General features: G+C 31.5%; 3 protein-coding genes across 4 annotated transcripts; 2 read left to right on the top strand and 1 right to left on the bottom strand.

Moving 5' to 3' along the window:
• Positions 1–36: 36 nt before the first annotated feature.
• LOC145182911 (coiled-coil domain-containing protein 97-like) lies at positions 37–1,984 on the top strand. Its single transcript, XM_080058186.2, has 2 exons — positions 37–779; positions 916–1,984. Exons 1-2 carry the CDS (start codon positions 179–181, stop codon positions 1,113–1,115), a joined length of 801 nt encoding a protein of 266 aa, XP_079914312.2. The 5' UTR covers positions 37–178; the 3' UTR covers positions 1,116–1,984.
• Positions 1,985–9,770: 7,786 nt separating this feature from the next.
• On the bottom strand, positions 9,771–10,094 carry LOC149889791 (CGG triplet repeat-binding protein 1-like). The gene has a single exon (XM_090085181.1). The coding sequence runs from the start codon at positions 10,092–10,094 to the stop codon at positions 9,771–9,773; it is 324 nt and encodes a 107-aa protein (XP_089941307.1).
• A 592-nt stretch (positions 10,095–10,686) lies between these two features.
• On the top strand, positions 10,687–13,436 carry LOC149889790 (F-box/LRR-repeat protein 6-like). 2 transcript variants are annotated; one of them, XM_090084141.1, is made up of 5 exons: positions 10,692–11,085; positions 11,229–11,330; positions 11,438–11,489; positions 11,590–11,662; positions 11,809–13,436. In XM_090084141.1, the coding sequence occupies exons 1-5, from the start codon at positions 10,959–10,961 to the stop codon at positions 11,836–11,838; spliced, it is 384 nt and encodes a 127-aa protein (XP_089940267.1). In that variant the 5' UTR covers positions 10,692–10,958; the 3' UTR covers positions 11,839–13,436. The 2 variants fall into 2 exon arrangements, with proteins under 2 accessions (XP_089940266.1, XP_089940267.1); XM_090084140.1 differs by having other exon boundaries at positions 10,687–11,085; positions 11,438–11,662.
• The last annotated feature ends 1,018 nt before the right edge of the window (positions 13,437–14,454 follow it).

Genomic DNA, 14,454 nt, shown 5'->3' with positions numbered 1-14,454 from the left:
TAACAAACAGATTTTTGGAGAAAGTATAATAGGGAGAGGGGGTGTAAAAGTTAGATTAGAGAAAAATAAACCACTTTACTGGCTTTCTTTTGAATATATAATCTTATTCTGTTAGCTTAAACGGGAAAAAATTGTCCGTAGATTTGCATTTTTAATGTAAGTTTGTGCATTTAAAACAATGGAGAGAAAAGTAGAAACTGAAGCTTCAAGAAAAGTTGAAATTAATGATGACGAAAGATGTATTAAAATTATGTTAAATCGACTTGCCGAAAGTCCATTAGTCGTAAAAAGTCAGCAGAATGATGAGCCTGATTTACTTTTTGAGGATAAATTGGTCATACTTAAAGATATGTATGAAACTAGCAGAACTAAATTTGTTTTTAAATTCGGACACTTACTTTTAGCTGAAGAGCTTCATATGTTTGAAGATGATGGAAATGCAGACTTAAAATGTTATGTAAAGAATTTAAAGTGTTTATTAGATAAAACACAAATTAAAAATCGAAGGTATAATTACATGAAAGATGTCTTAATTAAAGATGGTTTTTTTAATGAAAGTGAATTACAACAGAGAAATCCATTGCTATATAAACATTATGTGGAAATGTATAAAATCAGAAACAATTTTAATGAACAAAGTTTTTCAAGTTTTTTATTTGAAAAAATGGATAAAGATTGGAACAATTTTTGTTGTGATGTTGAATCAAGACTTTATGAAGAAGCTGAAGAAGAAGAAGAAGAGAACAGTGATGATGATTTAAATGAAGAGCTTAAAAAATGTAGCCAGTGAAATTTCATTTTAAAAGTTGTTTAAGCTTTTGTTCAAAATTTGTGTTACAGATAAAGAATATTTATTTGTATGCCATTTTTATTTTTAATATAAAAAGGGAGTTACTTTTTTTTATTTTTCTTTAGATTTAGATGATGAGAGTTTAGTTTCTGAAAAAGAAAAGACTCAACTGCAGCAAGAATTTCTTTCTTTTATGGAAAATAGATTTATATGTGGAGAAGAGAAATATGATTATAGTGTAATTGATTTAAATCCTAATTATATTGACAGTATCGCTGATCAAGATTTAGAAGATCAATATTTTGATGCTGAAGATCCAGATTAGTTTTTTTTTTTTTTTTTTACAATTCATTATACAGGAGATTTTTTTCAATATAATATTATCAAAATGTACCTAGAAAATAAAATTTTTTAGTAATTAAATACTGTTTACATATTACATATTTATGGTCTTGTCTGTAAAATTGATTTTTCCTCTTTGATAGTATTATTTTTTATGTTAAACTTATTCACAAGCTTATCAAGTTCTTGTAAAAACAATTTTCTGACTGAAACTCAATAAAGTTTGATAAAAATTGTAATTAAACATATTATATTTGAAAATAAAAGTTTTTTGGGTTAAAGAATTCAAATTTGTTAACAAAATTATTTTTTACACACACCTTTGATGTGTACATTGTGTGCATACACGTTCACGCGTGCTTAAGGTTTAGCTGCGCATGTAAAAAATAATTTTGATTAAAAGTTTAGAATTTTCAAGCCAATACACATTATCTTGTTACATAACTTTTCTTGATATTTGCATGCTTCTGGCAGAATTACCACTATTTATTTCAGTTGCTACTATTGGTATTGTTATACCATCTACATAAACACAGCTTTAGCAATATTAGTGGTTACAACTGAAGCCAGAAGATAAAAAATATTTCTAGGATAGAACTTAACTTTTTTCCTCTATAATATTGTGCAAGAAGGAAACAAATATGTGTCCAAGGGCTAAGTTTTTGATCATTTAATATTGTTTGTTGCTGAGATCAGTATTCACTTTTAAATCAAGAGCTTGCCTTACACTCATGTTTAAAGGAAATATTTTATCTAAAAAGTCTTTAACTTTTTTAAATTTTCTGTAAAACATTTGACTTTTATTTAAAAATGTATGTCTTGCAGAGACTAAAAATAGAGCGATGATGTTCAACACCTAGTTCTTTTATTTTTCCCCTTTTGCTTTGCTCTCCAAGGACCACCCATTGTTTATGGGGTTTTTCAGAACTAAAGTGGCTTCTTTTAGTGGTCATAAGATTTTCTTGAAGCCATTGGAATTCTTTTTCTATAAATGAATCATAATTTCTACCACATTGTTTTAGTTTTTTCTTCACTTTTGAAATAAATGTAGCTAAAGTAGCCATTACATTTTTTATGTTCTCTTTGTTAATTTCTTCAGTTTTATTTGATTTCGTTAAGTAAATCCTTCCAATATCCTAATTTATCCACTCCTAATTCATGTATATTCGGAATAATATCTAATCTTTATGTTGCTGCTTTAAAAATCATTAATATATATCAGAAACATTTTTGAGTTTTTAATATAAACTTCACATTACACTGTTTAACATTTTATGTTATTATTTCTTCGATAATTATCACATTAAGTTTCCTATAATGTTTAAGTAAATGTTTCTTATATATTACAGCAAATACTGAAGTTTTTAAGTGAAATTGATTATATATATTATTTCAAATAAGTAGTAGCATTTATTGATTAATAAATCATTATTCAAAATTAATAATAAACATTTTAACAAACTTTTAAGTAGCATATGATGACAAAACTATGTTTCTTGAAACTATATTTGATATACTAAAACAAAATATACAGATAAAATACTCAGATTCAAGAAACACAAATGTAAATAAGTCCATAAAAATCTTGTTTTCTACCATATTCATTTGTTTTGATATAATAACTGTTGAAAAATGGCAGAAAACAAGGTTTTTGTGGATTCACTGATATTTGCATTTCTTTAACAACTCCCTTATACCGCAGGTGACCGTAGCAATCCCTTTATGTTCTAAAAGTAAAAGTGTTAATTGAACTGAAAAAATATCTTTAAAAAAAATATATATATCTTCTAGGAACTCGGTGGAACATTTTTTAGCTGATGTTTAAAACAAAAAAAGTAGGCACATACTCCATATCATTTTAGAAAATTTATCGAATTTGAACAAAAAAAATCAGATTGCAATTTTTTTTTCAATATACTTGAAATATGTAAAGTTAAAAGATTATCTTTAAAGTAAATATAGACTTTTATTTAGATAAAAAAAAGTCTCCATTTTTACTAAACAAAAAAATCTCATTTTTCCTATTTCTTTGAAAGTAATATTGAAATTTTTAACTTCATTTAACCACAAAGTATAAAATTAAAGTTTCATGAAAAAACTGTTTTCACTTGTTAAATGAATAATAAATGTAATTTAATATAATTAAAAAAAAAAAAAAAAAAAAAAGACATTTACAAAAATGTTGAAGGGGGTTTATTGCCATTTATTTTTTGTTTTGAGTAACTGTGTAACGGCTCAAACATCAAAGTTTGGCACCAATAACTATTGAAAAGTCTGACTAGTTCAAGGAAGGACGTATTAATAGATGGGCGTTCAATGCAATGTTTCATAAAAAAGATGCGTGTTACGGTATTCTTTAGATAACTTTCCAATACGGCGATTTTGGCGTGAATTTTGATATTAGAGATGCGCTATCCAGTTATTATAGAGATCAGTGGCAGCGATACATAAAATGAATACGACAGAAAACTTTTCTATTGATCTAGAAGATTATTCTTTTTTGCTTTGAAAATATTGATAACGAAATTGAAATAGTTGTGGATGATTTTATTGAGATAGATCTGGAAGAGTTAGCGAACTTGTTATTAGAGGATTTTGAATTGGAGCTCATATCACCAGCAATTCCTACAGAGAAGCTGATTGCAGAAGAAGAAACCAAAATGCTGAAAAAAATAAAAGAACGCTTAATAACTAAATTTACGTGTCCGAAATGTCACAATAAATATCTTAGAGAATCGAATTTTAAAAAGCATGAAAAGCAATATTACATTGGCACTAAAGGTGTGTTTATACTCGCATGTTATGGAACCTAATGTCTAAACTGGTGCTAATTTTATTTACAAATGCTCGCAGATTATGAAAATATTGTAATAATTCTTAATTTTGATTTTAGAAATTATTCAAAACTATAAATTGTTGAAATGTACTATAGAACTTCCATATAGAAGAATGCAAGTTGTCTTTATTACAATTATTACATACTGGTGTAAGAAAATGTATACAGTTAAAAAATGGCTCGTTAAAGGTAATAGATGATTGACTTTCGTTACTCTTTAACCTGGATTCCATTACAGGCAAGTTAGTATGGTAGATGGTACTAAAATCACAACAGACTTCTGAACATATTAATGAATAATCTTTATGTCTAATAACTTTAAAGCTTTCAAATGTATTGCCTTCTTTCGTTTCAATTATTCCAACATCCTCATTTGATGTGCTTCGGAAGTTTTTAAAATTAGAAAATTTATTTCTGATTAGAAAAAAAGATAGTGGAATTCATTATTACATTTACAGATGTTTATGCATGAAATATGATATTAGCAGATTGAAGATTTAGTAGATCTGGAAGAGCTTTGTTAATATTATTGGATAATGGGATTTCACGATTTAAAACAATTACTCTCCACATGCCATTTGATTGGCGATAACTATTGATTTTAACTATTATAAAATAATTTTTTTTATTTTCATTGTAACAGTTAGGGATGGAAAAATCCCGGACATTATCAATCCCGGGATTTCGAGATTTTTCCCCGGGAAATCCCAGGATTAATTAGGAAGCAGAAAAAATTATTGGCGGTGAAGCATGTGATGAACAAATTTTTAAGTACTCATTAAACATTGAAAAATGATTAACTTATTGATAATACAATTATATTACCAAAAAAACTAAACATTTTTCATTTTTTAGTTATCTAAAATAGTTAATTTACTAATTAACCTAAGTAATTTAAATTATAAATCAATGCATTAAAAAGATAATACAATACAATTAAAAATAATATGAATATACATGAGTATACGTGAATTATATTCATTTTTGAAAGTACCTCCTTAAAAAAATGAAAGCGTCAATCATTTCGTCGTTTAACCGCGTTCGATTTTTTGAGCATAAAAACCCAGCCGCTGAGAATGCTCGTTCGGACTCCACACTTGTTAGCCGTATAGATAGTATATAATCATATGCTTTTTGAAGATGATTACCTCTTATGGAACTACTTTCAAATAACGACATTTCTCTTTGAATTTTAGAATTTATACTTTCTACCCTTATTGGTAGTGTTTGTGTTGCTGTCAATCCTTTTTCCATAACTTCATTTAATTCTTCACTAATAGTTTTGATTTTATTTTCACACTCCTTGCTTGATAAAGCCTCGCTCATTTGAGCATCACTATCACTATTCACGTCTGCTGATCTAATTATATCTGCCGAGCTTAGACGCTTTATTAGGGTTATCATAATTTTTTTATTTTGGGCACTTGTATTTGGTACAAAAACATCTGGGATTTTCGATAAAGTAACCTGGCCATTATGAAGATAATAAACTAAGCAATGTCAGCTGTAATTAAAGTTGCGTCTCGTCGACAAAGTGCTTCCACAGTTGCTTTAACGGGAGTAAAAAGTACCACTAAATCTGATATGGTTCGATATTCGTTTTTGTTCATCTTAACTGAATTATCAAAATTGGAATCCAATTCTAAATCTAGAAATGCCTTTTTAACACAATATTTTAACTTGTCAAATCTTTCAAGCATAAGCAACAAACTGCTCTATCGGGTTTTGCAATCCATGATTAAATGGATGACCTTTCCAAACTCAATCTTTACGTACTTTTGTAAATAATTTTCATTTTTTGTTGGGGACCTTTTAAGCATTTTTACAATTTTCCTGACTTTGGTTATAGTAGGTCCTAGAATTTGATGTTTAATTGTAACCTCAGATGTTTGATTAATTAACAATAAATCGTTCGAATCTCGAGTACAATCTTCCTCTTCATAAACATGTTCGCTTTTCTAACCATCATCTTTGTCTTCATCATCGTTGTTACCTAAATTTTCAAAAATGGTATTCTCATCTTCTAAACTTTCATCAACTTCTAAGTGACTGGCGTCTTTTTTGTAAAGAAATGATTAACTGCCAGTTGTAGAGCGTGGGCAAAGCATAACTGTTGATCAATTTCTAGAATTTTTCCAAGTTTCTTCATAACGCTTGCACCATCAGTCGTAATACCAATGATACCATCCTCAAAATTTATTTTAAAGTTGTGGAGTCTTTCTTTTAGAAGTGAAACGCACTTTTCTGCTGGCATAGACCCTAAAATGCAAATAAAACCTACGTTCCAATAGCTTTTCAACTCATGTATATTCACATTCATATATCTGCAGTTTCCAAAAGAAGCCCACTCATCAAGTGTTAAAGAAAATTTAGAGCCACTTGTAATTTGATCTATTATTTCCTTTTTAACTTGCTTTTTAATCTGCTCGTAGTAGTCTAATACCATTTTTCTGATAGCATTACGTGATTTTGGGACTTTTTATATCCTCGTGCAACTAACCCGGCTCGTAAATCAATGGAATTACAAATTGTACTAAATGATATACCATCTTTTGCTGCCATACGCGCCAACATTTCAGATGGATGTTCCTCTCTTTTCGATGTTGTTGAAAAATAGTTCGTGATTTTCGGCTTTTTATTTTGAGGTTCTTCTTCTAAATCTTTTGAATTTGAAGCGCTCGTGCATAAACTTGGTACTTGCGATTGCAATGTTACTATAAGTTTATGTTTAGACAGTAAATGGGAATTGTAGACCAAAAGAACATCTGTTATCTCCTGTAATTCCAAGGCGACCATGGCAAAAACTGGGAACTGATTTGTTTCAATGGGCTAATAAAAACTATTTAATTATTGTTGATTACTATAGCTGGTGGACTGAAGTGTTTCTGCTTTCAAATACTAGATCAATTAATGTAATACAAGCATGTAAAGAATCATTTTCTAGAAATGGTATCCCAGAAGAATTGTTGTCAGATAATGGTACACAATATAGTTCGAAATTGTTTCGTCAATTCGCTCAACAGTGAGAATTTAAACACATAACGAGTAGTCCACACTATGCACGATCGAATAGTTTAGCAGAAGCCACTGTAAAATTAATAAAATTGTTGATAAATAAATATTGTATGTCAAATGAAGAAATTAATATCTCAAGCAGAGTTATTACATGGAAGTCAACTGAGAGATAATTTGCCCAGATTTCAAACTCAAAACAAGGAACAATTGAAAAAGTGAAGAGATTTAGTCAAAGAGAGAATTCAATCTAAAAAATATTATGATAAAAATATTGGTCCTTTTGTACCACAGGTCTTTAGACAAGGTCAAAATGTTGCGATTCAAAATGAAGTAACTCGCGAATGGAGTCTAAGGGCTTAAATAGTCGAATGTGTAGCCCCTTGATCGTATGAAGTAAAATTGAATGACAATGGACATATCCTTCGTCGAAATCAAATTCATCTTAGAAAAGTGTGTGCAATATCTACTCCTTGTTTGAGTTGGGATAATACGGCAATAAATTGCAGAAGCAATCCTAATCTTTTGGATGATGAATACAGTAGCAACGCAACGGTTTCATCTGATTTTGAGAATGAGAAAATGATAATTGCAAAAGAAAACCAATTAGTGGAAGATACAAGAGAAGAACAAACACGAGTATTCAGTCGTGGACGAATAAAAGGCTACTCGATTCTGAGGAGTTATGAGTTATTGACATTTATATTTGGGTTATGTTTTATTAGGGACATGTGTCATATTTACATACATGTATAAATATACGGGCTGAACTTAGAGATCGGTGCCGGTCTTTTTAAAAGAATATAGATAATAAACACAACAGCATATCTTATGATAGAGTAGAAAAAATGTTCATTTTGAGAATAGTAAGCTGACCAGTGCTTTAAATGTCATGTCAAATAAGTTAAAGAGTGTGAAGATATCACAAGAAAAGAATAGAGTTGAATAAACTTTAGAAACTAATTCACTGTTAGTGTAAATTTATTGAACTTTACAATTTGTACATTTGATAATGATTTTGAAAACAAAACACAAAGGAAATTCTAGGCATTTTTAGCTAATTTTATGTATGAAATGGGTTTTTCAACACACAATACATGTTGACCAGTTAAAAATCACATGCAAAAGGTTTTCAACACATTTCTTTGCTTTGCTCACAAATCCTCAGGGCTAAATCCATGTGTAGAATAAGCGCAATTTTACTAGAGTAAAAAACGTCAAGATTTTTTATAATTTTCATCAAAAAATCTGTTAAAATGTCTCAACTAACTTCTAAGGTAGTAGTTTAGTTAAAAGAAAGCTTATGGGGCACTAATAGTACTGTCATATAAGGTTTTATATAGAAAAAGGTCCATATGGTGTAGATAGGGCTCATTCAAGAACAACAGTTTTGACCCCCGAAACCAAAAATTATGGTAAGAACATCAAAACCCTTATTTTACAATGTTGTTGGTATATTCAACTAGAGCACATGTGTTACCCACATTAAGGCCTGGGGGCTTGTAATAAGCAGTAATTAGTAAAGTTTTGCACTGGAAGTGAAAAAATCAACAAAAAATCAATCCTAAAACTACCATAACTTCTGTTATACTGCAGGAATAGGGATAAAATTTTACCCAAATTTTGGTATTGGCATAGGCTACATTGCCACCAAATTTTATTGGTCTATGATTAATAGTATGGATTTTATAGCGGTTTTGCTATGTCAAAAAAGAAGGTAAGTTTTTTCCATTTTTGTAACTTCAAAGTCACTTTTTTTCCCGCAGACGTACCTAAAAGATTTCAAAATTTGCACCAGGTGACCCTGGCATGTGTACACTATCACCCCATATAAGTGGCATTCTTGGGTCAGCTAGGTTGGCAATATTGGACTTCATGATAACAGTGTCTCATAAAAACAATTTCCTGACTGAAATTTCGCTTCGAGAAAACTGAAATTCGGATGCGAGGGACCAACAACGGCTCAAACATCAGCAAAGTTTAGCACCAATAGCTATTGAAAAGTCTGATTAGTTCAAGTGAGTTAAAAAAATAGGGCGGGGGGGGGGCGTCTGAAACCGGTGACAGTCCTCCGTCTCTATCATCATTAGAGACAGGGGAAAAACACGGTAAAAAAGTGCGAAAAACACGGCCTACTTTAATAAAAATCGTAAAAAACACGGTAAAAACACGGAAAAAACACGGCACCAAAATGCCACATTTTTATTCATAGTGAAATAACTTCAATAAGCAAAAACTGTGTTTTAACTAAGATTTTATGACCGTTTGTTCAACTTTGTTGCTGAAGTCTCTAAATTGAAATTATTCACTTAGCTCTTAGCTTACTGAATTAAAAACATTACACGACAAATAAACATAGTTGGAGAGTATCCCTTGGAGATTTCTCATAGTCTTCGTCATGTAACTGGCATTGTCTGTAACAAATGCACTGACTTTATTGAAGTTAGCGTTGAACTTGTTCAGTGTCTTAATAATTGCCTGACTGACTGTCGTTGCATTAACGTTTTCTAAGTAGACCAGATTAACTATTACCGCCTTCATCTGCGTTTCATCAGAACTTGTTACTGGTAGCATAAACAGTATATGTAGAACAAAACAATCTTGGGAATCGCTGGTCTCATCAGTGGCTACAATAACTTAAGATACTGCTTCAACACGGGCTTTCAATTCATCATGAGTAACATCAAAAACCTTCGGTAGATAATCGCGCCGTAGGTGACTTGCGCATGGTAGTGCCCCAAGGTTCTTTACATTCGTCTGTAAATATTTCTTTAGCTTAGGATGATCAAGTTAGTTTAGCGGTATGTTAGCTGCAGTAAATGCCTTCACTAATTCAAACTGAGCAAGATTTCGTGCATTACGTGACTCAGATACCGCCTTAAATGCACCTGTTATTGTAGCTTGCTTCTTCGCACGAGTGTCATTTGTTTCATTGAGGCGTTTTTGAGTGTGCATAGGTGTTAGCAAGTGTCTATCAATCGTACCTTTTCTCGTATGATCTAGTGTAACGTTACAACTTGTGCAAAAGAGACGGCCATCGTCGGCGTGCAAAGTTCCCTTGGGATACTGTTTTGCGCGCTCGGCACAAGAAACATTCACGGCGTTCTTCAACATGATTAAATGTAAGATGTTTATTGATTGACACGCAACTTGTTTACGAAAAAATGGTAATTACTAACCGGAAATGACAGATGAATTGACGTCAAGCAATTACCACTACCAACAAGTAAGTAAGAGAATAGAGCGAGTTAATTTTAAAAAAACAACAGAAAATCACGGTAAATCTGACAAAAACACGGATTTCTCAGAAAACACGGAAAACACGGCAAATGACAAAAAACACGGAAAACACGGCTTCCGTGTTTTCGTGTTTTTCGCCTGTCCCTAATCATCATTAATAATATCAAGAGAAAAAAAAGGTTTTGTGGAAGCAAATTCACGTTAGAACTGTTCGAGAGCTTGCTGAAGAATTTAAGTGTCGGACAAAAAAAGTAAAACCTTGAAGTCGAAATGATGATAAAAATAGCTAGACAAATCGCTGCTTAATGATTTGACCTTAAGATAAAACAATCGTCGATTTGGGTGCGCTCTGCGTTCCTTTTGCTTAACAAAATCGCTCAGTTGTTTAACTCGTGAAAAAAACTACGTCAACTGGTGGTCTGCAACTGGATTAATTTACCGCCACTTATTGAGTCCTGCCCAAATTATCAAAGCTCTGTCTGAACTGAGACGTCTTTTTAAAGAGAATCGTTAAAAACTTGCATTCATTTCTGAACATCCTAAAGTTTGTTACATAAACAATCTGAACGATAGATTGCATCTTCTCTCTGCGTCCGGATAAATCGACCTGCGTAAGATTAGACAGACCCCAGCCAAAAGTAAAATAAAATACAAATGGATGATCACTTTGTAAAACTTCTCTCTAAACACAAAATAAAAACGATATTTTAAGAAGTAATAACAAGTTCCGCAAAAAAAATGACAAAATCCGGAAATGTTTTACAGCTTTATGGTTTGGATAAAGAACTTTCCTCTGATACTGATGATACTGATTATGAAATTGGTAAACCCAATGATGAATGTGAAAGGGAAGTAAGGAAAAAAAGTGAGTTAAAAATGTTAACCATACCTTCGACTAGCTTTTTTGTTTGCATTGATGTCTTTCTCTGACTTTTGTGATTGTTTGATATTTGTCTATATTGAACCCTTAAAAATAAAAGTCCTTAGAAATAAAGTTGCCTTTTCTAGGTTTGAAAAGGAAGATAGCAAGGTCTGTTGATTCAGTACAAAACTCTAGGAAATTCAGCCTTAGAAAGAAATCTTCAATGAAAATTGAGCATAAACAACAAGGTTATTCTACTTAGATTTATATAGGAGAAGAGAGAATTCTCTATATATACATCTTTAGTTGAATCTTATAAAAGCAATTTTAAAAAACTTTACTTTGAATTTGCCAGGAAGCAACTTAAATCTGATAGAGAAAAATGTCAGTCCAAATGAAGATACTTGGTCAGTATTGCCTACTGAAATTCTTTCTTACATATTTCGTTTATTAATGCTATCGCCATTAGAAGTAGCAAATGTAAGGTTTGTCTCTCGATGTGCACAGGTTTGTAGGCATTGGAACGAAGTGGTCAAGCAGCCTGTTGCATGGAGAACAGCTGATCTTGCATTTATGGGTGGTAGGTAGTTTTTAAAAACCAAAAATATTTTTGCATAATAAAAAAATGGTAATGTGTTCTTAATTGAAAGGTTATTTATTTACTTTTTTTAACTGTCTATAATAGTAAGGTTACTTTTTAATTAGCTGTTAATGTCTTATTTCTAGGTACAAAGAGGGCAAAAGACAAAACAATAATAAAGCTTGTAAAGACACGGTTTTCCAATTTGAAAGAATTAAATTTATGTGGTTGGACCGATATCACTGATGTGGGTTTATTTGCTGTGAGCAAATGCTGCAAAAAGTTGGAGTCACTTAATATATCTTCTTGTCAGCGAAAAGGAATCTCAAAAGTTACCGAAGCTTCATTGGTGGCTCTAGCAAAACATTGTCCATTAAAGAAGATATTTTTTTCAAATCTACATGTAGCCAAAAAATATGCAAAAGCTGTGAATAGGTTTTTGGAGTTATCTGGGAATAATTTGACTCACATAGACCTGTCAGAAAATATTGCTTTGGGTTCATTTGCGTTCACTTCAATTTGCAATTACTGCTCGAATCTTAAAAGCATAGATTTATCTAATACCTCTGTCAGAAATGTTTGTTTTTCAACCTTTCAAGAGTCATGTCAACTATTAGAAGAACTTTATCTTTCAAATTTAAGGTTGGAGCCAAAACCTTTTAAGTACCAGAAAGCACGTGGTTTTCCTGCTCTTAAGATTTGCAGTCTCAGTGTTCAAGATTCTTCTGGATGGCTAACTGATGATTTACTGCTTGGAATTACAAAAAATGCCGAAAATTTAATCCTTTTAGATATTCGTGGAAACCTTCAAATTACAATCAAGGGTTTTTGTTTGTGTACTACAAAACTAGAAAAACTTTATATATCTGGTTGTAAAATCAATGTTGATATTTCTCAGCTTATTTTCCAAAAATGGTCCAATAAGCTTTTGCACATTGATCTCTCAAAGATAAAACTGCTACAAGGAAGTATGGATGAGATTTTAACTATCTGTGTTAACAGATGCTCAAAACTAACACATTTAGACTTAGCGGGTACTTCTGTATCTGATATACTTGTTCGGCATATTTTGAATTCTCTCCCTGGTTTGAATTTTCTGAATTTGACGTCTTGTTACAGTTTATCAAGGGGGATAAAAAGAATCCACTTCAATGAAGAGTTGAGGAACCTGTCAGAAAAACTGAAAAAAACAGAGTCAATTCACGAAATTTAGGAAATGTGCATAAAAGTATACGGAATTTGAACCGAAATGGCTGCCTCTCAGTTAAGTGTAATAAAGACGAAATTTCAGGAGAAGTATGTTTAAAAAAAGAAACAACGAAATGTAAACAGGTATTGCCCCGGAAGTGCCCTTCTCCCAGAAAACGATTTTCGTTGTTAAAAAGAAACCCCAAAACCTTAGCTTGCAAATTTTAATGAGTTACATTTAAGAACTAAATTGACGTAATTGCTAAATGTCGAGGTTATGTGACTTGTTCGAAAACACTGGCCGTATGGTTGCTAAGATGCAGAAAATCCTTCCAGCCGTGCAATTTGAACCGCAATAATGCTCACACTTTGAATATAGGCGTGTAATTTTTTTGAACAAACTTTCAGCTAATACCATCGCGCAAACGTTGTTGCAGCAAGTATGCAGCTTTTAATCGCTCGTTAGTTGGTTCACAATAGATGTTTTTTTTTTCCCCCGTTTTTTTCCAACAGTAATTCGGCTTCAATTTAAACACGGTAAAAACACGGTGAAAATATACCTTTTTATAAGTTATAGAATCATGAGTGAGTGGTTTAGGAATTTTCTGGTCGTTTCGAGCAACTACTAATAGTAAAGAGGGAGCTTTTTATGTCTGTACTCGCTCTCTAAACTGGTAAAAAGCCTGAAGAATGGGTTCTTTTGATAGTAGAGTAATTTTCCAGTCTGAAAATTTGAATTAACCGTCGAACTTACCGCTCTAGTCGCGTCCTTTTTAATGATGCAATCCAAACAATCCATGTACAATTTGTTGATACGTCTTCTAAAAATGCTGCGTTAAAAATGAATAAATTTGTATTAAAATAAGAATAATCATCGATGTAAAAAGATCTTAGTGCAACCACTGTAAAATTATTAGCAATAGGATGTCACACTAAATGATTTTTAAAAAAAGGTATTTAAAAAAAAAAAAAAAAAAGCGATACATGTAAAACGTGTGAACATAGATTTCTAAATTAAAAACAGCTTAACATTTCGGATTTAGTAATTAAAACTTTATTTAGAGAACTAATGCATATTTACAAGTATTTACAATTTTCAAAAAATAATTTTTAAAAAAATCATTATTTATAAAAAAATAGTACGACACACCTTAATTAGCAGGGTTATATCTCAGGCTTGTCTTCGTCTGGCTGAACGTTTGCGAACGTAATCTCTTCTTTTTGAAGCAAGTCCTTCGAAATTTGATTCGTCATTACAAAATACTTTTTCAAAGCCTTCTTCTGTTCATTTACGAGGACCAAGGGCCCATTCTAGTCTTTTTTCTTGTTTTGAGTTCGAAGTAAAGCAACTTGACCAAACAGATTAGACTCTCTCAGACGGTAGTAAGAGATACAGGTTTATTCCGAGTTTTGTTCAAACCATCGTGAATTTCTGGTGGTGCGAGTGGTCTATTTTTTTGCTGGTTACAACAGTAAACAGCTCTTATCTCAACGTTTTGGTCTAGCTGATTGAGAAAGATCTTGATAACTTTGTCTGCATCGCACGATGAGCACGTTTTTGATGTTTCCAGCTTTGCTGCAGTTATTTGTGTTCAGACTTTTTA

Source organism: Hydra viridissima, unplaced genomic scaffold, assembly GCF_058129835.1.
Source record: "Hydra viridissima isolate aposymbiotic clone 2 unplaced genomic scaffold, HvirCarnegie_v1 scaffold_4, whole genome shotgun sequence".
Classification (NCBI taxonomy): Eukaryota; Metazoa; Cnidaria; class Hydrozoa; order Anthoathecata; family Hydridae; genus Hydra; species Hydra viridissima.
Note: the sequence above shows the minus strand (reverse complement) of the source record. Positions and strands in the feature narration are given on the sequence as shown.